The 27,130-nt window shown below is 39.2% G+C and overlaps 1 protein-coding gene across 1 annotated transcript in view; it reads left to right on the top strand.

Annotated features, from left to right (window-relative positions):
• CC1H1orf87 (chromosome C1 C1orf87 homolog) overlaps window positions 1-27,130 on the top strand; it is a 78,796-nt gene that overhangs the window by 36,057 nt on the left and 15,609 nt on the right. Inside the window, exons 6-8 of the mRNA XM_032594137.1 lie at window positions 2,265-2,427; window positions 9,070-9,167; window positions 22,200-22,264. Of these exons, the coding sequence (XP_032450028.1) occupies window positions 2,265-2,427; window positions 9,070-9,167; window positions 22,200-22,264 (326 nt within the window). The remainder of the gene's footprint in view (window positions 1-2,264; window positions 2,428-9,069; window positions 9,168-22,199; window positions 22,265-27,130) is intronic.

Here is a 27,130-nt window from a genome sequence, read left to right as displayed (position 1 = left end):
AAAACACATGGTTACCCATTGGCAGGTATGGGTACTATGGGTCCTGGACAGGAAGGCTTTCCTGAGCCCTGGACCAGGTTGTATCTCTTTGTGGTATGGCCCCACAGTCCTTTCCTTGCCTAACAGCCGTGGTACTTGTAACTATGTACTTGACATTTGAGGTTAGTGATAATAGCGTGTGCCCTAGCCAACTCGGTGTCGAGCGTAGTTCCTGGCACGTGGGAGATGCTCAACGAGTAATTTTTTTAATGTAATTGGCACCCTAATTATCCACTTGCAGGGACATCTGGATATCTACTCTGTAAAAGAGGTGCACAGAGAGATCATTTTGAACTCATCAGAGAAGGTGCTGCTTTACACAAACCAGACAGCATGTTTGTGGAAGTGCAGAACTGATGGCCCGTAATGAATCCAGACTCTTTGTTAATCAATGTGCTGCTCAGGAAAAGGCTCTCCCGTGCGTTCTGTCAGGGAGAGCCTTTAATGGGGTAGCTCTGTGATGTTTAAAAAGCCTCCAGCATCACCTGTGGCAACAAGAGTGGCAATGGCTCTCCTTACCTAAGTTGGACCAGATGAAACACACTCTTGCAGCAGGTTTCCTAAGAAACCCCACCAGCTGAAACAAATGGGTTCCATACAACTCCTGCCCATTTAGCAATTGGTGTTCGGAGTCAGGGGCCAAAGCCTCATGAATTCCTACCCCCAGGAAATGGCATTGCAAGAAAAGGAACGAGGAAGGAAAATTTGTGATTCAAATCTGGGACAGATACATCTGATTGGCAAGGCCTGGGTCATGTGCTCTATCAGCAAAGAGAGACTAGTAAACCAAATAGCTAGCATTTTCCTTAGCTGGAGTGAGAGGCAGACTCCTGAGCTAGAGAACTCTCTGAACAAAGGAAGGAGGGTGAAGAAACTATGTGACCAAAACAAAGACAAACAGCCACCCCTTCCTGCACTAAGCTATTAGGCCAAAGCCCAAGTAAGAGTCACAGAGCAAAAGAAGGTGCAATATGACCTTTAGTAAAAGTTAAATACATGCATATAAAAAGAATCGATTCCAAGTGCTGCACAAGATCCCCAGGAAATAGTAAGAAACAAAACAGAGTTGATCCACACCTGATGGAGCAGTCTAATAGGGAAGTCAGACATGAGGCAATGACCAAAGAAATAAAGATGTGAATGCAACACGAGGGAGATTTATTAAGGAAAAGAACAAGGAATTATAAAAGAGCTGATCAAGCACAGGGTGCTGGAGCGCCACTGAGAGACAATTGGGAGCACCACTTCCCAGATACTCATTCAGTGACGTCGGGTTGGTAGCTTGAAGTCAGCCATGGTGGGAGCACTTGCACCGTAAAAATTAGGGCCTTATCTTGGAGAGCGGGTTGTTAAACTTTACTGGCATACCACTGAAAGAAGGCTGATTTACAGGAGTGGAGATTGAGGGATGTCACAGAATGTCCCTGTAGGGAAGTGGCACTTGACGTTGAGACGGTGGAAATTAGGAAAAGCTCCACTGCCGAGAAGACAGTTCAGACGGATCCGGAAGGAATATCATGTGAATGCTAAATGAGTAAAAATCTCACTAGTTAAATCAAATAAGTAAATGACTGTAACATTTTTATCATCCTGTGGTTTTTTCACCTATTATTTAAAGTAACAATAGTCAGTGAGATAAACCATCTTAATAATTATAAACATTTGCAAAATCATTATTACCAAAACTTTTCTGGGTTTTCCAGATACAAATTGCAAAGTCAAGGATAACAGAGGAAGTTCACTCGATTCAAGATTTCCTTCTAAATAGGTTCCCTGGTTACAGGGATCTGGCAGGATCTGATTTGCTTTGCTTGTGGCAATGAGCGGTTTGGAAATTTGATTTCCCATCAATAATTATCTGGGCCTAAGAGAAGTAAGATCAGGCAGCTAAAGTAAACTACTGTGGTCACTTCCAATTTTTTCCTCTCAACCTGGAAAAAAGAGTTAGAGATTAGGTTACAAAGTTTGGTTTATGTTCTAGTTGAATTGGTTGGTGCCTCATGGAGAAGAGACTCTAGTGGTCAGGAGAATGGAATCGATTGGAATGAATGTAGCAAATCTTCATGCTCAGATGCCATGACCAGGTTACTGAGATTTAGAAGACCTTCCTGGGTGGGTTCTCTGGTTCCACAGTGTATGTCAGGGGTGAGAGATCCAGTATGAAAACATAGAACGGCTTTGGGTGGATCATCTTTTCATAGCATTTCCCCTGCCCCTCCAAACAGTACTGCTCGTCAAGATGCCAGCCCACAGTCAGAAGTGAGCAAGAGCCTGTCGGAGATCTTGATGGCACTAAGGACAACTAATGGGAAACTCAACATAGAGAACCTCAGTCGGAATTTTCAAAAAGAAGATCACTCATTTTCTGGCTCCCTGCCCCTACCCAAGGTAACCAAAACTAGAGTTCAGATGTGTTGATCTCCAAAGGCTACCTCAGGGCATTGGGTCTATAAGAAAGCACAGTTATGATCTGTGTTCTGCCTGTGGATCACATTATACACTTGTTTTCTGTGCCTGAGAGGAGGAAAAAAAAGAAGACGACGATGACGAAAAGGAATTATGGAATGTGCAGAATCGGTCCAGGAATTACTTACACTGGGATACGTTTTATGATAATAGAAAATATGAGGGCAGCCTGGGTGGCTCAGTCAGTTAAGTGTCTGACTTTAGCTCAGGTCATGATCTCACAGTTCGTGAGTTCGAGCCCCGTGTCAGGCTCTGTGCTGACAGCTCAGAACCTGGAGCCTGCTTAGGATTCTGTGTCTCTCTCTCTCTCTGTCTGTTCCCCACTCGTGCTCTGTCTCTCTCTCTCTCTCAAAAATAAGTAAACGTTAAAAAAATTTTTTTTTAAAAATAATAGAAAATATGACAACACCCAAGTAACATTTCACGATGGAAAATAAATATTTTTCCAAGGCCAAATGTTCACTTCTCACACCCTGTACCAGTTTCCAGTGACATCAGCATGTGGTATCTCTTGCTTTAGGAACACCAAAGTTTAGGAACTAGTGTGATTTATTGCTGATAGAGACTAGTCTGCTGTTTGGGAACATTAATTAACAGTACAGATGTGTCTTATGGAAGAAGATCCAGAACCATATTAACTCAAGTATTGTCTTCAGCCAAACAAACCCTAGGCATGAGGCTACCTCAGATACAGGGCAAATAATAATTATGAGTATTACTACAATTCCATTAACAACAACTTGTCACCACCAAGCTTTACTGAGTTCTTACTAAGTGCCAACAACTGCACTAAATGCTTTAGTTACACCATTTTAATTTAACATTTACAGATGACTACAAAATCCAGATAGATGTTATAATACCCATTTAATGAAAAATACTGAGTCTCAGAGAGGCCAACTGAATCATCCAAGGACTACAACTAGCAAGCTGTAGAGCCAGGGTTCAAAGTACAGAAGAGTAGAGGGATATTGAGGGCCAAAATCGGAACTCTATTAGGCAGAAGATATCTGGAAGCGTCCATTAAGTCTGTGATACAAGACTTAGAGTTCCAGGGGAATAAAGGGATTGGAAATTAGCCAGGGGCGGGGGGGGGGGGGGGTGGGAAGGAAAAAGAAAATGCTATAGAAAAGATTGGAAAATGCTTTTCATCTAGGCAAACAGGTTAGAAATGAGAAAGAATTCAAAAGAACGTGTGATGTTTACTAAGGAAGCAAAGACACAATATAATGACAGTGGACACTTATCCCAGGACAGAAGCAGCTTTCTCTATGCTTTCATTTATACAGTCAACTAAGCATGCAAAGGCAAAGGTCATGGTAGGGTGTAAATGTGTGTGTACATATGTGAATATGACACATGCAAGCATGTGTCACTAGGAAGAGAGAGAGAGAGAGAGAGAGAGAGAGAGAGAGAGAGAGAGAACACTACCAGAGATTCCACACAACATAAATAGCTTTCACTAGGTTCATAAGATCAGTAAGAAGCAGCAATTCTCTGTCAGATTGGAAATTACATAACACCATCAATGAAGCTTGAAGGTTCTTGGATAATACTTGGAGAATAAAACATAAATAATTTGGGAATCAAAATAAGTTTTCTTAAACTCTTTGAGTCTTTAGATTTTTCCACTGGAAAAACTGGGTTTGAAATATCTATCTCCTGCATCTATTGGGAGGATTCAGCAAGATAAGTATGTGAAAGTACTTAGCACGCTAATACATGAGGCACTCAGTAAATACTAGTTTCCTTTTCTTCTAATTAAACAAAAAAATTCAGTGTTTGGTTAAATTATTACTCAAAACAGCCCAAGGAAGGGGAATCTTTCCCGGGGTCAAGTGATGGCCACATTGAGTACTGGCTCTTAGAGCTGGTCCTGAAAGCTTAAATTTGTGGTTCATATCCAAGGAAATGGGGCACATTTTCCTTGAAGCTGGTCTGCCTCTCTTCAGCCATCTGGCATCTCTTAAGACATCTGGAACTCACTCAAAGTATATTACAGTCTGGGAGGCATATAAAATAGAATTCTGTTTCCCCAGAACGTGAGACAAATTGAGGCCCAAGGGACATTGGATACAAAAAAACAGCAGCAGCTGTGCCCCAACATTCATGCTTTTAGACACAAGACTTCAGAGTAGACCAGGAAAGGATATGAGTTGGAAGGGCTTTTCTTTTTGGACCAGTAATTCTTAATCTCCTTGGAGCGTAGGGGAAAGAATCACAGGCTTCCTTAAATTTCTCATGAAATCAATGTACTCTGTGCCCCTGTGTTGAGGGGGGTGGCGGTTGCCATCCTCACAGCCAACATTTCAGAGGGTTCACAGATCATCTGTAGCCTCTCAAATAAATGTATTCTTGAAGGATAATCTATGGGTCTTGCCACTTGAATGAAATTTTGCCCTTCGCATAGAACAGTCTAAAAACATGTCAAACATCTACCATCCTCGTTCTGTGGACTCCCTTATCCTGTTCCTCTAGCACGTCTTGATGCAATGATGGCTTCTGGCAGGATTGCTGAAGCAATGTAGGTCCACATGCTGGGTTCTGAGCAGTATGCGAAGGCACTAAGGAGAGGAGACTATTATGATTTCAGTTCCTCAGTTCTCCAGGAACCCAGGAGAAAGGTGACATTTTAACTATGTCACAACTCTGTATGACAAATAGAGTGATGGCAGTAACTTGAAACACAGAGAAGGAACACCAAACTAGCCTGCCTCAAAAACCCTCCAGAAGAGATGGTACAAAAACTAAATCTTAGAGGACAAGTGAATTTGACAAAGAATCAGGAGGAGGAGCAAACTAAGGGATGGGAAAGGCATTCTGTGTAAAAGAATAATGTGAAATGGAACTGAAAGGGGAGACAGCGTGGCTAATTCAGGGAACTGTAAGTCATTCAAATGGACAGGACACAGCAGGGATGCGGTGGCTGGGATTGGTGGGAGATGCTGCTCAAGGCGATGTTAGAAGAGAAAGTGGGAGCCAGTTTATGAAGGGTCTTTCTAGGAGGCTTAACCTTATCCTGAAGGCCAAAAAGGATCATGAAAAGATATTAAACAGTGAATGAATGATACGATCAAATTTGAAATTTGACCAAAAGCACCTTAATGGAATATGAAGAATTAAAGGCAAAGAGAGCCCTTTAGAAGGCTGTTCCAACAATTCAAGCAAGAAATTATGAGGTTTTAAACCAAGGCAGAACAGGAGAGATAGAGCTAGTAAAGTAGGTCTTGGTGACTAACTGGGTATGGGCCCTGAATTAGGAAGAATCAAAAATTACTCCCAACATTTTGGCTTTCACAACTTGGTGAGTGGTGGTACCTTTCACCGTGATAGAAAACAGAAAAGGAGTAGCTTTGGAGGAATGGAGGACAGGATGGGGAGTTCAGTTTTAAACACATTGATCTGGGTTGAGAAATTAAATAATGATTTAAGGGTCTTCAATATGGAGTTGAAGCCATGGGAATAGTTAGCGTTACCCAAGGACATATAGAAAGTGAGAAGGAAGGTTGAGGAGGACTTTCATTGTTAAGGAGTAGTTAGAAGACAAGCCAGCAAAGGAGACTAAAAACAATCAAACAAGACATGGGAATGGTCAGGAAAACCAAAAAAGAGATTTATAGAAGAATGGCATGATCAGCCATGTTTCATGCTATGAAGATACCATCTATAATTAGGACTGAAAAGTACTCACACAATTTCAAACCATGGAAACTACCAGTGACTTAGCAAATACAGTTTAAGTACAGTGATGGGGTAAAATGCAAATGGAGCCATAAGTGGGAAGAGAGGAAGTTGAGAGAGCATCTGTGTGCCACTCTTTCAAGGAGCATTTTGGGGAAATAAATATTTATTTCACATGGAATTTTCTAAATAATGTAGACATTTTATTTACATTTGATTAAAAAACATTTCCTTACTAAACAGAAGAAACTACACATAATGAAATCCTTTCTTATTGAATAAGGGTCATCATTATATATATTCATGCTTTAAAGAATTTTAGTAATAATCCTGAGTAACACTAGGTTGGCAGGATTTTCTGCTAGATGTTGGTTTTTTTTGTTGTTGTTATCTATTTATTTGCTCCTTTATAACTGTCAGTTCTTAGCAGCTATCAATCAATCTGCTTCTAGGAACCCTGATGTACTATTTCTAATCTGCTGTTCATTTTAGCCTAGAGCAAAACTCAGTGTTGCCAGAAGTAAATCAACTGTTTTTAGAATAACCTCTGATGTTTAAAAATACATCAATATGCTGTAATCATGAGGATAATTCCATTCTTATTTACGGATTAAAATGGCATAATGTCACTAATTTCTACCTCTCTAAAGTTACTTTTGCCAATCTCTGCCCATACACACTCTACTTTTTTCTGTCTTCATCTCATTCATTCGCTTCCTTGTTCGTCTATGTATTCATCTGTTCAAAATTATTAATACTTTATTTTTCAATATGGTGCTAGACAATGGTGACCGAAATATGAATGAAACACAACCACAGCCCTCAGTAAGCCAAGGTTTTGTAATAAAGTTCTAGTGAACAAATAATTACTGCCCAGTCTGGAAAAGGGTATAAAACTATAGTAGGTGGGTAATGTCAAAATACATGCCGTTTCTAAAAAGCACCATACTCTTTCTCATCCATTAATTACACATGTTTTTCTTCTGCCTGGAATTTTTCCTGACCCTTATTCTTCTTATAAACTCTTACTAAGTTGTTTCTATGTTTCAAATTGATCTTTTTTCCCTCCTTGAAACATCCCTGACATTACTCCTCTATACCTAGTAAGTAACATGTACAAGTTTTAAACTTAGATTTGTTGCTATTTCCTTCCATAAAGACAAACCAAGATTAGTTTTTTTGTCACTATTTTAAAATCTAGTTTTAGTATTATTCAGCTATGGTCTGACCAACAGATCAGGAGATGACTGCCAATGAAGAGATAGTTTGTTACTCGAAGTTTCCAAGGGGAGGGAGCATGGCACATTCCCACAGGCCACACCAGAAGCAGCAGGGTTGGTCAGGAAGCAGAGGGGATAAGAGGAAAATGTGGTCAAGAGCCCTCATTGTGGAAGGGGCAAGGCAGGGTAAGCAGGTTTAGGATTAGCTAGTTGGATTCATTTCAGTGAGCTCAGGGACTCAGGGGCTGTCACCTAGTACTTGGCCCTGGGGGTGATAAGGGCATAGCAGCCCGAGTGAGAGCCCCAGGAAAGAGGTTGGTTTGCATTTGAAAGAAAAGCATACTTTCAAGCCAGTCCTTTACTAAATCTAGGAATTGGGGGGGGGGGGGGTGCACAATCACTCAAGATAAAAAACATGCTTAATACAGTCACTATACTGAACTTCTTCTCAAAGTAGTAATAGTAGCTACTATTTAATCCAAACACTAAATTAGACATCTTTTTTCTTTGTCCTTTCCTTCCTCCCTTCCTTCCTTCTTTCCCTCCTTCCCCTCTTTCTCCTTGTTCTCTCTCTCCCTTCTCTCCTCTCCTCTAATCCCTCTATCCTCTGTCCTCTCCTTTCTCTCTCTCCCCTCCCTTCCTTCTCCTCATTCTCTCTCCTCCCTTCCTCCTTCTCTTCATTTAAATAAATATTAATCAAATGCCTAACTTGAAGCCAGACACTATTCTAATTGCTTATTTTCTCATGTAAACCTCACAGAAGTCTAGGAAGTAGAAAATACTAGTCTTACTTAGTAGATGAAACATTGGGCACAGAAAGGTCACACAGATCACAGAAAGCAGAGTTGGTGTCCAAAATGAGTCCTGTTTCATTCCAAAGTCCATGTTTAAACAGCAAGATAAACACACAACACATGTTATCATACCCCTAAAAGTCTGACATGTTTGAATTTCAGTGCCATCCACCCACCAACCTGAGAACTGAACTGATTTGTCAGCTAAATTAAGAAAATATTAAGTACTTGGGAAACAGCACTGACACCTTATTCAATCATCCAACAGGAATGTATTTGGCATCTGGTTTCTAGATTAAGTTCCATCATTTATTAACTGTGTAACATCAAGGAAGTGACTTAGTCTAAGTCTTGGTTTTGTCATATATTAAATGCAGATAGCAATATTGACCATGCTAATACCTCAAGCTTGTTTTATAAATCAAAGGAGATACACAATTTTTTTTTTTGCAATTTACCTATATAATAATTGTATATAAGTTCTAGGCCTTAACCACCAATTCCATTGCTGACAAAAATTTAAGACCAACATTTCAAAGTCCAATGGCTTCTGAATAATGAGCAATACCTCGGCACCAACCAAATACAAATTTGCTATTTTTTTTATTTTAATTTTTAAAAATTTAGTCCAGTATATTTAACATAGAGTGTTCTATTAGTCCCAGGTGAACAATACAGTGATTGAACAATTCCAAATATCACCCAGTGCTCATTCAGTGGGATGTTATTGTCGTGAGTGATATCCTGATGAGATAATTCACTCCTGGGTACTAGTTCTTTGTCAAAATCATATGGGTTCTAATTATGGGAAGGAAATTCAAATCTTAATTTCATTATAACAAAACTCCAAATTCTTTCTTATTCTGCAGGTCAGGGCTATATGCGGAAAACATGGATTATATCTGACTTCGAGTTTTCTGGAAACATTGCTAAGCCACCAGGATTTGGGTTATCATGGTGAAATAAAGTAAGTTGATTTTTTATTCACGTAGTCCTTTATTAGGATACTAAATACTGAAATCTATCTTTAGAAGTTTTTTGTGTGAAGCTATCAATTTCATCACTTATAGATAGTTAAGGAATGTTTACTTATATTAAGGACAGAGTCTTCTTTGTCATAGAGAGACAAAGCAGGAAACTTCAAGTTCCAACCATCATAGACCATCAAGAAAAGATTTACCATTCCACCTTAAACAACTAAAAACAGGACAAAATCTATGAAACAATAGTTTTCAGACATTTGACACCAGCCAGAACAGAACAGCAATTCCTGAAGAAAGGAAAATAAATAAGGTAAACTAAACTTACTGAACAAGAAGAGGAAATCCAGAGCCCAGATTCTTCTTTAGTTAAAGAGATGGAGTTTGGAGTTCAAGAAGGCCAAGAAGGTTAGAAAGCACAGTACAGAGTAGTGGAGAAGAGAGATCTGAACATTTCTCTTTCTAAAGAGTTGCTCTTGAGTCTTCATGTGAGTACTGGCTAATATATCCATTTGAGGAAACTACCCAAAGCCAAGTGGGTGGAGGGGGGGGGGGCAAAAGAAAGACACAAAAATTTTTAGATCTTGCACAAAGGTTGGAAATAGTTTGTATTTCCACCAGTCAGTTTAAAATAAACTGTTATCAATATAAGTTGTTATATGTAAACTTCATGGTAGCCACAAAGCAAAACCTATAGTAGATACACAAAAGACGATGAGAAAAGAATCTAAGTATATCATTAAGAAAGTCATTAAACCACAAATGAAAAGAACAAGAGAAAAAGAAAGGAACAGAGGAACTACAAAATAACCATAAGGCAATGAACAAAATGTCAATAAGTACATACCTATCCATAATTACTTTAAAAGTAAATGGAATAAATTCTTGAATCAAAAGATACAGAGTAATTGAATAGATAAAAAAGAAACAAGACATATCTATATATTGCCTGTAAGAGACTCAATTCAGATATAAAGACAATATACAGACTGAAAGCAAAGCGATGGAAAAGACATTCCATGCAAATGGGAACCAAAGAAAGCTGGGGTCACTGTAATCACATCAGACAAAATAGACTTTAAAACAAAGATAAGATGGAGATGCCAGGATTCATAACCATCAGATCAGTAGTACAAATATTAAAAGAAGTCCTCAGGCAGAAGGAAAATTATCATTTTGGATCTACACAAAAATATTAAAAGCACTGGAAATAGTAAATGTGTGTATGAAAAAAATACATTTTTTATTAAAAAACTCTTTAAAAGATAATTTGTTGTTTAAAGCAAAATAAGAACACTGCAGCATGGGATTCATAATATAAGTGCAACATTTGACAATAGCATACAAATCTGGGAGGAGGAAATGAAAATGTTCTTGATAAGGTTCTTATACTACAAACTAAGTAGTATAATTTTGTTTGAAAGAAGAATGTAATGAGTTAAAATGCTAATTAAAAAAATAAAATGAAACATAAGAACATTTAAATAATAAAAAAGACAAAAAAGATGAAAGGGAAACAAGAAACAAATAATATAAATGGAAAATAAATATTGAGATGTTAGATTTAAACCCAACCATATTAATAATTACGTTAAGTGTTAATAATCGAAACACACCAATTAAAAGGTGATTTTCAGACTCCATTAAAAAAGCAAGACTCAACTAAATGATGTCTACAAGGAGCCCATTTAAAATATAAACATATAAGACATACCAAAAGTAAAAGGATGGAAATGATATACCATGCTAATTCTAATGAAATGAAAGCTGGATCAGTTATATTAATGTAAGACAAGGTGCATTCCAAAGCAAGGGATGCCCAAAAGTCAATTCATTAAGAGGACATAATGAACCTAAATGTTCATGTCCTTAATAATATAGTTTTAAGTTACATGAAACAAAAAAATAAAACTAAAGGAGAAATAAACAAATTCACAACTACCATTGGAGAATATAACACCTCTCTGTCAGTAATTGACAGAACAAGCAGATAGAAAATCAGTAACAATATTAAAAATTTGGACTAAATTATCAAATAACTTGATATACGTAGCAGTTACATAACACCAACAGAAGAAAACAGATTCTTTTTAAGCATACATGAAATATTTAAAAAACAAACCATATTCTGAGCCACAAAACAAATGTCAGTAAGTTTAAAATGATGAAATCATATAAAATATGTTCTCTGACCATAATAGAATTAAATTGGAAATTAAAAGCAAACACACAAAAATCCTGGAAATCTCCAAACATTATGAAACTAACAACACACTTCTAAAAAACCTATGGTAAGAGGGAAAAGGGAAATTAAAACATATTTTGAACTGAATTAAAATGAAGCCGACATACCTGTAACTTTTAAGTGTTCTCTTTTTCTCACATTTTATGTTGAATACATCAAAAATTAACTAGTAAATCAACTCTATGTTCAGAATATGCCCAGAATCTGGTTACTTCTCACCACCTCTATTGTTACTTAACTACACCTCGTTCAAGTTACTATTATCTTTCTCCTGGATTACTATAATAGCCTCCTAACTGAACGAGGCGTCTCCCTTCTCCCTAGTTTATCCTCAGTACAACAGCTACAGTGATCTATTAAAACCTAACATAATTTATATCATTGCTCTGCTCATGAAACTGCAAGAGAATCTTATTTCACTCAGAGGAAAGAAAAAGAAAAAAACATCAAAGTCCTTATAAAGGGTTATACATGATCTGCTCCCCCATTGCTTCTCTGATTCCATCTACAACTTCCTTTGCTCATTCTGTTCCAGTTACACTGTGCTCTTTTTCTCACACACACCATGCACCCATCCACCTCAGCAACTATCCTCTGACTGTATCCTCTACTTAAAATGTTCTTTCTCAGATATCTCCATGCTAACCCTTTCACCTTTATTTTTTTGCTCAGATGTCACCTTGTCTGTGAGGCCTACACTAACCACCCTCGTTAAAGTTGTGGTCTTTCACTCCTCTTCCTGCTTTCCTTCTGCTTTCTTCTCCACACTTATCAACTTCTAATGTATTCGGTGATTTGCTGATGTATGATGTTTATTGTTGTTACCAGTTGATCTCTGATAGACTATAAGCTCTAGTTCTAGGGGGCAGGCAGAATCTTTGGTTTTACCCATTGATGTATGCTAAGTGTTTAGAGCACTGCCTGGCATATATTAGAATTCAAGAAGCATTATGAAATTGAACTGAATTAAGGAAGGGATGGAATCTCAAAATAGTCTCAGGAATGCATGCAGATACACAAATTGTGACCAAGTCCCTCTCATGGTCAAACTGAAGAAGGCCATTCCTAACGACCCCATCAAAACCAGGTTCCTTGTTCTATACTTTCTCTTAGCACTCAGCTATTATTTTTCCTAAAACTTATCATTATTTATAATTATGTATTTATTTATATGATTTGTTACTTCAGTGTCTAGGTCGTAATCTCCATGCTGGCAAGAAACAGGACTGTTTCCCTCACATTATATTCCCAACATCTTCTAGGCCAGTACTTGGCACATGGAAAGCACGCAGTAAATATTTTATTACTTTATTTATTCATTTATTTAACAAACATTTATAGAGTTCCTACTGTTTACCAAGCACTACTCTAATCATTGGGAATATAGACATGAATTAAACAGTCTCCCCACTCTTGAAGCTTATATTCTTTTTTTTTATTGAGAGAGAGTCGGGTGGTGGGGAGGATGTGAGTGGGGAGGGACAGAGAAAGAGGGAGGGAGAGAGAGAATCCCAAGCAGACTCCACCCTGCCAGCACAGAGCCCCACACTGGGTTCAAACTCACAAACATGAGATCATGACCTGAGCCAAGATCAAGAGTCAGATGCTTAACTGACTGAGCCACCCAGGTGCCCTGAAGCTTATATTCTAACGGGGAAGAGAAACAATAAGTAAGCTGGAATGTGTGATACATCACATGATGATAAGAGCAATACAGAGAAACAAAGAAGTGTAAAGGTTAATGGGAACATCAATTGATAAATAAACGATGGGAGGAGGTTGAGCCTAGCCAATGAATTTCCACTAGACCATCTTTGAACATGGGAGTTTCCCTTCTATAAAATCTTGGGGGTAGTTGAGTAAGGGGCCGGGGGGGAGGGGTGGGGGGAGGAGGCAGTTAAGCACCAAAGCATTAAAGTGGGCTAAGAGCCGAATAGAAAACCAACAAGCTAAAATTGGGAGTCCTAAAAAGGCATCAGTATAAATGGAGAAAATGCAAGTATCAGAGCTCACATTATACCTGGTACATAGTGTACCTGATTAAAACATGAGGTCCAGAACAAAGATTACAGGAAACAGAGATATGAGAGTAAGAGTGAATGGGAAGCAAATGAGGTTAGGCTATATATATCAATATTCTCAATTTCCCACGCTTATATGCATATCAGAGAAGCGCACCAGTTTCTTTATTCACCTTTGACCTTTGAATGTTCAAGGACATCAAACCATGAGAACCAGTGAAGAATTGCATTTATAAGTGATAAACCTGTTTCATCCTTAAACAGTCATTGGCTAAAGCTTCTTCTGTTGAATTAAATCCATTCCGTTAAGGGCTTTGTATGCAAACCTATATCCTTAAGAGATTAAAGATGCAATTTAGACACACATTTTAAGAGCTGAATGCACGAATCATTATTTTAGTACATATTGTCCATTAATCTGCTGTTCAATTGGGAACCCATTTGGAATGTGGCTGCTTGCTAATTAGCGGGATTCTAGTGCTGAGCTGCTTCCTGATTAAATGTCCTTTAGAATCAATAAAACATCAGGAGGGATTATGGTGATGTGGGATTAGCCCCATCTAACCAAATAAAATGAGTTGTGTTCCCTTCTTAAACTGTCACGTTGCAAGAGCTGATGAGAGGAGCAATTTCACCAACGATGTTACAAAGTTGTTGTTTTTTGCATTTTTTTTTTTTAACAGTGAGATTTTGTTTTTTGCCATTTGCCTACCAATTAGCAGAGACATTAGTGAATGTCTGCTAGGGTAAGGCGATTTTGAGAAAGACTTGATTACGATTTCAAATCTCTACTCTGAATCACCCTTATATAAAATGAGTTCAGGTTGTGTTGGATGGAAATTATTATCCTTGTTCTTGGCCAGGAACACGTAAGTCAGAATTAGCATTTAATGTTTCTGTGTGACTTTGCAATAAATGGTAATTAAGGAGGGCAGAGAGAGAACAGGAGGCAAACTAATACCCTAAAATTGTATTGGCAAAATTAAATGCTTCAAACCCAGTTTAAAACACAGGCACACAAGCCAAATTGTCTTGGGGGAGGGGATAAATAATGTAGCTGCTCTGGAAGCCGCAATTGACACAGCCACGAGTAGGACTTCTCGTCCACATCTGGCCCATTATGAAGAGTGCAATTAGGTTGAAAAGGACCGGTTTGATAATCCCAGGGATGACCAGAGGATTTTAGGAGATAAAGCAAACATGAGGTGTTTGATTCAGCAATTACTTGTAAATGGGAATCGAAAAATTGGTAGACAGTGAGCAATTAGAGACATTTTATGGGTCTGCCCATTGGCTGGGTCTTGGAAACCAGACCTGTCTTTTAAGAGTTCATTAATTCCAGTCTTCTCTTGCAGAAGTCCGTATCCATATGGGGTGAAAATAATAATAATAATTATTATTATTATTATTAATTATATTAATAATTATATTATTACTTTCAATAATATATTTCCTATTATTATTATTATTAAGAGCCAACATTTATATACAGCTTACTATATTCCAGGCAATGTTCTAAGTGCTTTACAAATATTAACTCTTTTCATCCTTGTGAATGCTCCATGAGGTAGGTACTATTATTTTTCAAAAGAAGAAACTAAGGTAAAGAGAGGCTAAAACCAACAGGTTACTGGTAAATGCATTCATCACTGAGGCTGAGTCAAAAGTAGGCTCTCTAGCTTCAGAGCCTTCATTCTTAATACACTATGCTGACAGGTCTAGGAAACTCAGAAGCTTATAGGATAGTGGCAAAGCACAGGGGATTTACAAAAACCGGTTGAGTTCCATGGCTAGGTCCACCCTTGGGCTTGGTGCTGAGCATAGACTGGATTTGAGGAGCTCCGTCCTGTCCTCCCTCCTAAGACCCAGGAGAGGTGTGAGATACAGATTCAAAAGCTCTTAAGTTCCAGAGGAAGGCATGATCCAAAAGAGCCCAGGGCTTGGAGGTAACTTCTCCTCCCTGGTGTGGCACCTCCTCTACCTCTCAGTCCCTGCCCTTGGGGAAAGGCAGCATGAGCTCTGGAATCACATGGACTGCCTAGATAGAAATTCTTGCTCGGAAATGCACTTGGGCAAATCACTAATTTCTCTTCACCTTAATTTCCTCATCTGTCAAATGTAAAAAGAATCCTTTTGTATGGATTCAAGAATTTATTGCCTATGGATCAGAGAAGGGCTGTGCTTCTCACAGTTAACTGGAAGGCAAGAAGAATACAACATAGCTTCTATCATCAAGAAGGTGACAACAGGGGCGCCTGGGTGGCGCAGTCGGTTAAGCGTCCGACTTCAGCCAGGTCACGATCTCGCGGTCTGTGAGTTCGAGCCCCGCGTCAGGCTCTGGGCTGATGGCTCAGAGCCTGGAGCCTGTTTCCGATTCTGTGTCTCCCTCTCTCTCTGCCCCTCCCCCGTTCATGCTCTGTCTCTCTCTGTCCCAAAAATAAATAAACGTGAAAAAAAAAAAAAAAAAGAAAAAAAAAAAAGGTGACAACAAAGGAAGATGGTGGGAGTAGAATGAGCATCCCGGTCACTGGGTTAAATAACATAACCAAAATAACCTCCTGACTTGAGAGTGTAAGGGATCGATGCATGTGGCACTTCATGTGACACAAGCTTTGGGCCAGATGCTTTACATGGCTTATCTCATTTCATACTCCCAAAAGCCCCGTGAGTTATGTTTTTATATGCACTTCACAGATGGGTAAACTGAGATTCAGAGACCGTAAGTAAATTGTCCCAAAAGTTGGGCTTCTTTCAATCTTTGTTTCTATTATAGGCTGAATTGCATCTCCCCAAATTCATATGTTGAAGTCCTAACCTCCAGTACCTTATACTATGGCTGTGTTTGGAGACAAAGCCTTTAAAGAGGAAAGAGGCAATTGTGTTAAATAAAATGAGGCCATTAGGGTGGGCCCTAATCCGATCTGACTGGTATCCTTACAAGAAGAGGAAATTTGGAAACAGAGACACCGAGGATGGGCTAACACAGAGAAAAGACCATGTGAGGACACAGAGAGAAAGCAGCCACCTCCAAGCTAATGACAGGAATCTCAGCAGAAGTCAAACCTGCTGACACCTTGATCTTGGACGTCTTGCCTCCCAAACTGTAGAAAATAAATTTCTGTGGCTTAATTTCCCTAGTCTACAGTATTTTGTTATGACAGCCTACCTACCTCCCCCTTCTAGCATATATTGTACCCTTTCAGCTGGAGGAGAAGAGTACAGGATCCCTCAGGGCATGGCTCTAATGATCAAATGCTTCAGATCATGGGACTTAACCTGTGATTCTAGCAGTCTGAGCAGAGCTGGCCTTTCAGCACTATTCTATACTACATCTCAGCTGAGCCTGGTGGGGGACGTGTAGTCACTAACAAGAAAAAAGAAGGAGGGGAGTGTCTCAGAGGGAAAAGCAGAACGTGCCAAGACAACGAAGCAAGCAAAAGCATAGCAAGTCTGGAGAACTCGGTTTTTGGCTGGAGCATACACTTCGCAAGGTGGAGAAAGTTAATGGGTTTGGGCAGTCAGCACCAGCACACTTTTGGTTTAAGCCTGTATGGAGCTCACAAAGAAACATGTCACCTGTAGTTAAGTTCATGAAGATTACAAGGGTATTCCTATGAAATAGCCCACATTTTGCATGTTTGGTGTGTTTAGGATTTTGTTTACATTTTTTTGATATATAATACTTATTATATAAAATGTCATCCACTTAACAATCCATGATTAAAATTCCAACTGAATAAAAAAAAGAGCCAAACACACACACACACACACACACACACACACACACACACACACTAATAAGCACTCTAGTGTCAAAATCTAGAAGTAATCTCACCAACTATAAGTAAATGGAATCTGGGAAAATCAGCGAGTTGGCGCCCATGCTTTGCCTTGTCTACTTGTGAGAAGTACAACAGACAGAAGATCCCTTGTCCCTTCACCAGACTTCCCCTTGATTTGGAGGCCCCAAGTCTTCACCAACTACAAAATGACACAGGCACTGCTTTCTGTAGCTGCTAGAGTACTACTGCCCTTTTTCCCCCACCCAAGGATACACACATGCACACTTCCTCACAGACTGCTTTCCTGTACCTATGCAGAAGGCACAACTCCCAGGAATGACAGAGCAGAAAGTTGGGGTGAGGAAGGAGGGCAGGGGTAAACATGGCTGTGATGTCTGCATTTGGTGAGGCATCATTCCTGACATTAAAGTCATGTGGGTTGGAGCAGAGAGAGGGATCCGTGGTAGTTGTATATGCTGAGTGTATCAATTATGACATACATGCCCTGGGTCCCAACCGAGGGCTACCAGGCATCGGTGAGGGTTGTCACTCACTCCTTGACTGCAGGGCCAAATGAGCAGTGAATAGGGCCAAGGGAAAACTATTCAGTTCATCTGCTGGGTTGTGCAGAATGTGAACAGCTCCTCACTTGACAGTGAATAAAGAGAAAAGCCCACTATCAGGCCTAATTTTTAAAAATCCTGCAGACCATGGACAGGTAGGTCATGGCAATCTGGTCAGCTCCAAATAGCAGCAAACTTTGGAAGTGACTTACTCTAAAAACCAGAAAACATTTAGAGAACCTTTGGTGTTCTCTGTAGGCTGTATGGAGTCATGTCCTCTGATGAAACCAATTGGAAAGTAATAAGCATAATGAGATTAAAAGGCTATTAAAACAAAATTTAGAAAAGCTCTAAAGTGAACAGAAGAAATTAGAAAGAACTTGGTAAAATATGTATAGTTTCAAGGAAACTGAAGCTTCGACAGCCGTATTAAGAGGTAATCAGGATTGGAGCGCCTGGGTGGCTCAGTAGGTTGAGCGTCTGACTTCAGCTCAGGTCATGATCTCACATTCTGTGAGTTTGAGCCCCATTTCAGGCTCTGTTGTGACCGCTCAGAGCCTGGAGCTATTTTGGATTCTGTTTCTACCCTCTCTCTCTCTGCCCCTCCCTTGCTTGCACTCTGTCTCTGTCTCTCGCTCTCTCTCAAAAATAAACAAATATTAAAAAAAGAAGTAATCAAGATTGTAACTAGGTGTGTTGATATACATTAACTAGATTAATTGTGATCATTTCTCTCTATATACATATATTGAATCATTATGTTATACACCTGAAACGAATATAACGTTACATATCAATTATATCTCAATAAAAAATAGGAGATAATCAAGGAAATCTGAATATTGTTGGATATTTGATGATATTAGGATATTTGTATTATATTTTTAAGACAGCAAACTTTCTCTATAAAGGGCCAGGTAGCAAATGATTTAGGCTTTGTGGGTCTACAGTCTATTTCTGCTACTCTGCTATGTCACTATAGCCTGAAGGCAGCCACAAACAACACATGACAAATGGCTGTGTTCCAATAAAATATTATTTATATAAAAAAAAAGAATCAATAAAAAGGAAAATTAACAGCAGAGAAAATCTAATACATAATGTCAAACTTGAGAGGTTTTCACAAAATCTAGAAAAGAAAAACAGAAGAAAATGAGGGAGGAGAGCAGACATAGACGAGTAAGAATAGAAATTGAACCTAAGAGGACTTGGCATCGTTGAAGAAGAAACTAGAAAAACTGAACAAGAACTAACAACAAAAGCCACAGCTGAAGAAACTTTACAGAGATGGGGAAAAAAGAAAAAAACGCTCTGTATACAGATTGAAAGGATTCAGTATGACTAAGCTAAATTAAGGGGGAAAAAATGTATCCATGTCTATCCTGACAAAAGTTTTGTGTTTCCAGAGACAAAGAATATTATTTAAGGATGCAGGCCAGAAACAAAATAAAACTAAACCAAAGCAAATAAAGGAAAAAAATTAATTTTAAATGAACCCAAATCAGACTGACCTCAAACTTCGGCAATAATAAATATCAGAAGACACTGAAGCCGTGTTCATGGGATTCCAAAGGAGAAAAAAAAAACATAACTGAAACCAAATTGTATTACATTCACATGTGAGGCCATATAGTACAATGGTTAAGGGTGCAGGATTTGGAGTCAAAGAGCCTGAGTTTAAATTCTAGCTACCTCAGGGCGCCTGGGTGGCTCAGTTGGTTAAGCATCTGACTTCAGCTCAGGTCATGATCCCACGGTCCGTGAGTTCGAGCCCTGCGTCGGGCTCTGTGCTGACAGCCTGGAGCCTGCTTCCGATTCTGAGTCTCCCTCTCTCTTTCTGACCCTCCCCCATTCATGCTCTGTCTCTCTCTGTCTCAAATATAAATGCTCTGTCTCAAATATAAATAAACATTAAAAATTTTTTAAATAAATAAATAAATAAATAAATAAAAATAAATTCTAGCTATCTCACTGATCAGTATGTCCTTGGGCATTTCACTTACACGTTTCATAGGACAGTTGTCTAAATTAAAGGCGAAAATGCACACAAATTACTCAGAATGCTTACTAAAAGCCATTTGGACTTAGTAACTGCAGTGGAAGTTAGAAGTTGAACTCAGATCTGCCTGAATCTAGAAATGGGCTCACACACCTTGTTGTCCAGTCCTGACCTCTCTGACTCTGCGTTGGGAGTTTGGCACTTGCCTCTGTGATCAGAATTATAGTACCTACAATGGTAACTGGAACCCATTCTCACATTCAAATTGTCAATGGCTCTTTGAAGGTTCCAGGGTAATGTAAAGACTATGGAAGAAAGAAAATATTTTATTAGAAGGAACTTAAGGTTTTCATTGGTCACATAAATCCTATACACCACTTAAATCAGGCAGTGTCCAGTTTCAATGCTGACAAAATTTTCTCACAGTCTCCTCCTCTTCCTCTCAGCACCATTCAAGAAGGAGCAGGAGAGTTTCTGGTGCCATTTGATCCAAATGCCTTATCTCATATTTGGTAGCTTCTAACAGCTCTGAAGAAGAAATGTACAATGAGGAAACATCAACGGAACTAGGATTCTGTTGTTGTACTGTTGTGGCTGTTTTTCAAAGGGTCAGAAGATACAGTAGGCAGAAGCCCGGCTCTCTTAAGAGGAGAGAATTGCAACAGGCATAGAAGACAGGAGTTTCTTTTATTGTAGTTCACCTTCAGATCTGTGCTAACATCAGATCTTTGCATGATTATAGATATTTCTCGAGAGTGCTGCTTCTCCAGCTGTCTTTTCCCTGCAGAGCGCCTCAGCAGTTGATAAAGTCATCAGCTTATCTGGTTTGTGGTGCTGCATACCTATGCCTTATCTATTCTTGTGCCCAAAGTGACAGGAAGGTCTAGAAGCTTTACTTTCTATACCAACCATAGACCTTTTCTGATCTGCGATGTCGTGTATAGGGAAAGTTTTATGAGGTATAAGCAAAACAGACCAGTTGCATGTCTAATGAATCATTTTTTTATCTTATTGTCACATGACATTAGACCACTTCTAGAAAATCCAGGGCTTCTGTATCTCACAACTTACTCTTTATATTTGCTTGACTTCTGATGGACAAGGAGGAGATAAAAATTCTTACCAGGTACAGTTTGGTTGCTAGCAACAGAAACTGCCTTTTGCTAACATAAGCAAAAAGAAATATTTTGAAAGGATATGGTGTTATGCAAAATCTGGGGGAAAATAAAAGTTTCGAAAAAAACCAGAATCCCAATTTTTTTGAGAGAGAGAGGGAGGGAAGGAGAGAGAAAATGAGCAGGAGCAAAGGGAAAAGAAGAGAGAAAATCTTAAGCAGGCTCCATGCCCAGCACAAAGCACGATGTGGGGCTTGATCTCACAACCATGAGATCATGACCCAAGCCAAAATCAAGAGTCAGACACTTAACCAACTGAGCCACCCCGACGCGCCCAGAACGAAAAATTAATGAGAGATACAGAGAGAGAATGGGAGAGAGGGAGGAAGGTAGGGAGGGATGAATGGAGAAAGTGATAAATAAATAGAGATTAATTAGACAAGGTGAGTCACAACATTGGCTAGGGTAGGGTATGGGACATTGATTATAGTCCCTCACCCCAGAGAAGAATATATTTGTATACAAATGGAGGGTGGGTGTTAGGCAAGCAAATACACGTGACTTTCACTACCAACGTGTTCCAAAGTACTTACCAGCCTTAAATGACTCTCTGTCACATGCACATATATTGCTTAATGCAGTTTCTGCTTGGGGATTTCACTAAATGTTGTCTATTTGCACTCAGCACCCACTTCTAACCCCTCCTATGTTGTTTTTTTTTTTTTTTTTTCCTGTATTGCAATACTTCCCACTCCTGGGAAGGCTACAAAAGAATATTTGACACCAACCTTCTGGAATTGATTTAAGTTCCATCTGTGAGATGCAACCGCATGAGATTTGAAAGGCAGAAGGGGCAGGGAGGGACATTTTAAATATTTATTTTCCTGCAGTAGTAGCCATGCCAGACCCTGGCAGGCATCAGTTTTTCCAGCAGCCAAAATGGACCTTGTACTGCCTAGTCACCAACCTTACAGTCACGGGCAACTGAGACATCAGTCAGAATTTCCTCAGGACTAAATCTGCTAAAGCCTGATCCTGAGCAGACCAGTAGATGTCAACCTCCATTCTACTGAGCCTGCGATAATTTTGTAAGCACCCATTTTCCCATATGAAAGCCCTTTCTAGTAGAGACACCTGAAGTCGTTTCTGTGTCCTGAATTACACCATGAATGATACAGGTATCAAAAGGCTCCCTCAATATCACTATCAACATAAACTTTGACATTTATTGCACATTTCTTCCAGAGCTTCTGCATTGACCACCAATACTATGTGCTTTTTTTTTCCTGCACAGATGGCAGAATTTTGTTGAACTGTTGAGTAAAGCTTCCTCCAATTTGCCACATGATTTGCCTACAGGTGAGTTGGGTTACTTTGTTCCTTGAGAGACACCCGCCCCCCCCCCCCTCATTTCCCAGAGCTACTCTTGACTCTCCAGCTTTGCTGCGGTGGTTTGCTTGTTGGCTTTCGTCTCACTGCTCCCAGGAAAGTAAATGGCTCACCAGTGAAGAAAAGGCAAGAGTCAGAATTGCCTCAGTGGCTATTCTTGAAGGCCAGTTGGGTCATAAAAGGCGTAGTCCTTCAGGTTTTGTTATATCACGAAACATTCTCTAGTGATAGCCCTTTAAGATGGATAAGGCACACTTATACAAGTTGACATTATTTATTAGAATTCCTAAGGGCACAATCCCTTAGGTCTAGGAATCCTTCAGCTAGGTACTTACCCTACCTGCATCTCACAAAAAAATAAATAAAATAAAATAAAATAAAGCCTATTGCAATATTTTTTGGTAAATGCTTCTAAAAATGGGAACACAAAAAAACATTTTTTTAATAAAAAATAAGAATGGAAAACAATGAAAAATCCTTTCAGGGACAATTTAATTAAATTACAGTCGATGCAATTGATAAAACTACACAGCTGTAAAATAACATGGCTGGCCTAAATACAGGAAGATTTCCAAGACATATTATTAAGTGAAATTATAAAGATGAATTTGGGCAAAATATTTAGCAATTAGCGAGTTTTAAATATGACAGGTGAAAAAATATGCATTGATATTAATCTGCTGTTGCGATTTCTCTATTTACTACATCCATCAACCATTTACTAATTACCTTTTGGATCAAAATACAAGGTACCAAAAGCTTGAAGGGATTGGGGGATTGGCTGCACAAGCATTAGGAGATTCAAAGAGCAAAAAGAAAATGGTGTGTGTAGTTATTTCCGCAACACGGTGCTGTAAACTGGGTTGCTTACAATAACGGAAATCTATTCTCTCACAGTTCTGAAGACCAAAAGTCTGAAACCAAGTAGGGCCATGCTAAAAGCTCTAGAAAAGAGTCCTTCCTTACCTCTTCCTGCTTCTGGTAGCTCCAGGTATTCCTCGGTTTATGGTTGCTTAATTCCACTCTCTGCCTCTGTCTTCACCTGGCCTTCTTCCCTCTCCGTCTCTTTCACGTCTCTGTATCTGTATCCCCATCTCCTGTTTCATATAAAGACATCACTGTTAGTTGGATTTAGGGCTCTCCCTAATCCAGAACAACATCATCTGAACTTGATTACATAAAAAAGACTTCGTTTCCAAATAAGACAACATTAATGGGCACCAGTGGTAGCTGTGTTAGGAGACACAATTCAAAACATGACAGTGGAAGTAACCCAGGTATTAGTAGCTGTAGGAAGCAGCTATCATCCTTAGGGCTAAAGGAACACAGACAAAGGGTAGTAATAGCAGGATCTTGGCTAGTATTCCTACCTAGCTGATTCTAGGATCTCCGAGAATATGCCAAGCAGCTAGAGAAAGAACTCTGAAGGAGGTGCCACACAGCTCGTTCTTGGAACGCCACATAGTTTGAATCTCAGTCCTTCACAAATGAGGCTGGTGCTTGGATTTCTGACAGAGCACCATGTGGTCAATACTGGGCCCACTGAATGGGATGTGCTGTAGCTGTTAATCTGAATTTTGAGTTTCCATAGATGATTAGTGCTGAGATTGGTGAAAAGCATGATAGCAATAGCTCTCCCCTGATGCTGGACTGCAAAAACTGATACTGACTCCAAAAACAGGAAGTTAGTACTTCTACTCCTCTCACATTCCAATCTCCCTCCACACGTCTACCATTGCTGGAATTCAGCCTAAAGCCAGTGGGCCAGGGAATCTGGGAAATGTAGTTGTAGATCCCCAGCCCACCATTATAGAAAAGAGACAAAAGGAATATGCTAGAAGACAACAGAGTGATCTCAGGTCAGGGTTCATTTTTCATGGTGAAGTCTATAACCTCAGATAATTCACTTTTGTTGAAAAGACAAAACAAGTACATCAAAAGATAACAAATATTGGGGCGCCTGGGTGGCTCAGTCGGTTGAGTGGCCGACTTCGGCTCAGGTCATGATCTTGCGGTCTGTGAGTTCGAGCCTGCGTCGGGCTCTGTGCTGACAGCACAGAGCCTGGAGCCTGTTTCAGATTCTGTGTCTCCCTCTCTGATTCCCCCCCCCCCCCGTTTATGCTCTGTCTCTCTCTGTCTCAAAAATAAATAAACGTTAAAAAAATTTTTTAAAAAGATAATATTTACATTTTTTAATGTTTGTTTATTTTTGACAGAGAGGCAGACAGAGTACGAGTAAGGAAGGACAGAGAGAGACACACATAATCTGAAGCAGGCTCCAGACTCTGAGCTGTCAGCACAGAGCCCGATGTAGGGCTTGAACTCACGAACTGAACCGTGAGATCATGACCTGAGCCAAAGTAGGACACTTAACTGACTGAGCCACCTAGTCGCCCCTCAACAACAAATATTTAAACCGAACACTCTCTCTTTCTCTAATATAAGCCGGGTCATTTGATGCATCAGTTTGCTACAGTAGCTTAAACAATAGACATTTATTTTCTCACAGTTCTGGAGACTAAAAGTTCAAAGTCAGTGTCAGCAAGCTTGGTTGCTTTGAGGCCTCTCTCTTTGGCTTGCAGATGGCCTCTTTCTCACTCTATCCTCACATGGTCTTTTCTCTGTGCGTGCACATCCCTGGTGTCTCTGTATGTGCCCAAATTTTTGTTCTTATAAGAACACCAGTTAGATTGGTATCCTCATTGTAATGGCCTGCAATTGAACTAAATCACCTCTTTAAATGGCCTGTCTCCAAATACAGTCACATTCTGAGGAACAAGGGTTTAGGACTTCAACATAAGAATTTGGGGGGACAGAATTTAACCCATAACATATGGCATAGAAAACCGTATAAAAATAAGGGTTGCAGTCACACTTTTACAACTAAATAACCACCTTATATTGGAACTTATTTTACGTATCTTGGACCCATTTTTCTCATCTGTAAAAAGAACAGAAAATGTGAAAGAAATAAAAACCTGCCCTACTGCTCTGACAGGGCTAAGTGTGAGTCTGACAAAAGTTTTTAGGCAATGTTGCATTCTGCAGAATGACAGGACTTTGGCAATGCTATTGTGGCATTGTTGTTGTGATGGCCTGTTGCTTACTGAGAAAGTTAATGCCTTGATCTCTTCCCATTCTGTATTGCTAGAGCTATGCTGATAAGTGCTCTTAGGCCCTCAGTGGGGGGGGGGGTGCATTTTATCTCCCATTTTTCTAGTTCCACAGGTGAGTGTTATGAAAGGAAAGAAGGTACCTTTTAAGAAACTAAAGGCAGCTACTCATTTTGAGTGTGAAGAATTGTGAATTTTCTCATTCCTGGGGCCTGTTTTCATTCAAAGATTCTATAATAACCTATTAAAATGATCCATGTATATATATATGTCTTATATCACAAACTTTATCTCATTTGGACCCACAAGAATCCTATGAACTTGTTTTTTAATGTACACATGATTATCACATAAATACTTAATATCTGTGACTTATGCTAAGGTATAGAATGGACTAGTTTACAGCAGACCAAACCTGTTGGCAAGATCAACCCGAAGACTAGATAAAACACAGAACAGTATTTCTCTGAAAGCTATTATTTGGAATTCAAATTGAATATCGTATAGAAAGGAGAAATAAAACCTTGGAAGAAGTTAAAATCATATAAAATCTTTAGAATTATTCATACAAAATGTCCAGATTTAATTATAAATAATCAGGAATGATACAAAAGAGGAAATGGATTTTTTAAAAAACTGTAATTAATATATATAAAAATGGATAAGATGGAGAATTTTAGCAAATAAATCTATAAAAGGAATCATATGGAATATCTAGAAGTAAAAAATATAAAAACTAAATTTTAAAAACTCAATAGATGAGTTGAACACAAGGTTGGGCATAGCTGAAGAAAGGATTAGTGAACTGGAATATAGTTTGGTAGGAAATATCCATATTGAAGCATGAAGGAGAAATGAAGATAGAATATACAAAAAAGTTTGTGAGACATACAGGAAGCAGCAAAAAATCCAGTATATATGTAATGAAGTCACAGAAAGATAGGAGGAAGAGAATAGAGCTGAAGCAATATTTGAAGCAATTATGACTTAGAAATTTCCAGACTTCAAGCCACAGATCCAAGAAATGCTATGAACTCCCATTAAGACAAATACAGAAGAGCTCAGACCCCTCCAGACATGCTGCGGTATGAGGTCTAAAATAGTATTTCACAAAAATGAAGTATACCCAAACCGAATTTCTTCACTCTGGAGCCTGTGAGTGAGGATGAGGAAGAAAAAGCAGGAAGCACAGAGCAGGGATATAGCAAAGCTGCTAATGGAGGGGGGGGGGGATTGGAGGGAATGGCTGTAGCCTCAGAGGTTCATTGATCCCCTCAAACGTCTCTTGAAGACCTATCACTCAAGATAACACAGAAAAATGACTAAGAGTTTAACCTCCCTTTTATTATGGAAAAAAATAACCGCAGTAATTCCTACTTAGAACTATTTATAGTTCTAAGAAAAGCCAACTCTGTTGAGACAGTAAAGAGGTTTGGTTTATCTAAATGAAAAGTCTGGCAGCAACAAGAACTATAAGCATGGTTGGATGTAGTCATTTAAACGTTAAAATCCAAGATTTGGTTTCTTTCTGGCTCTCTGCTCTGCTGTACATGGTGCTGGCATCATCTTTAGGCTCTACCTGGTGGTGCCCCAACTACTCCAGGCACTTCTTCTGCAGTAACAAAATAGCTATGACAGCTATGCTCATCGCATGTTCACAGCACTCTCTTTTGGCCCATCCTTCCCAGAGGAATTTCGCTAGCTGAAAAACCGTAGTGGAGGT

The sequence above is a fragment of the Lynx canadensis genome, chromosome C1, assembly GCF_007474595.2.
Source record: "Lynx canadensis isolate LIC74 chromosome C1, mLynCan4.pri.v2, whole genome shotgun sequence".
Taxonomy (NCBI): domain Eukaryota; kingdom Metazoa; phylum Chordata; class Mammalia; order Carnivora; family Felidae; genus Lynx; species Lynx canadensis.
This window is presented reverse-complemented; position numbering and strand designations above follow the sequence as displayed.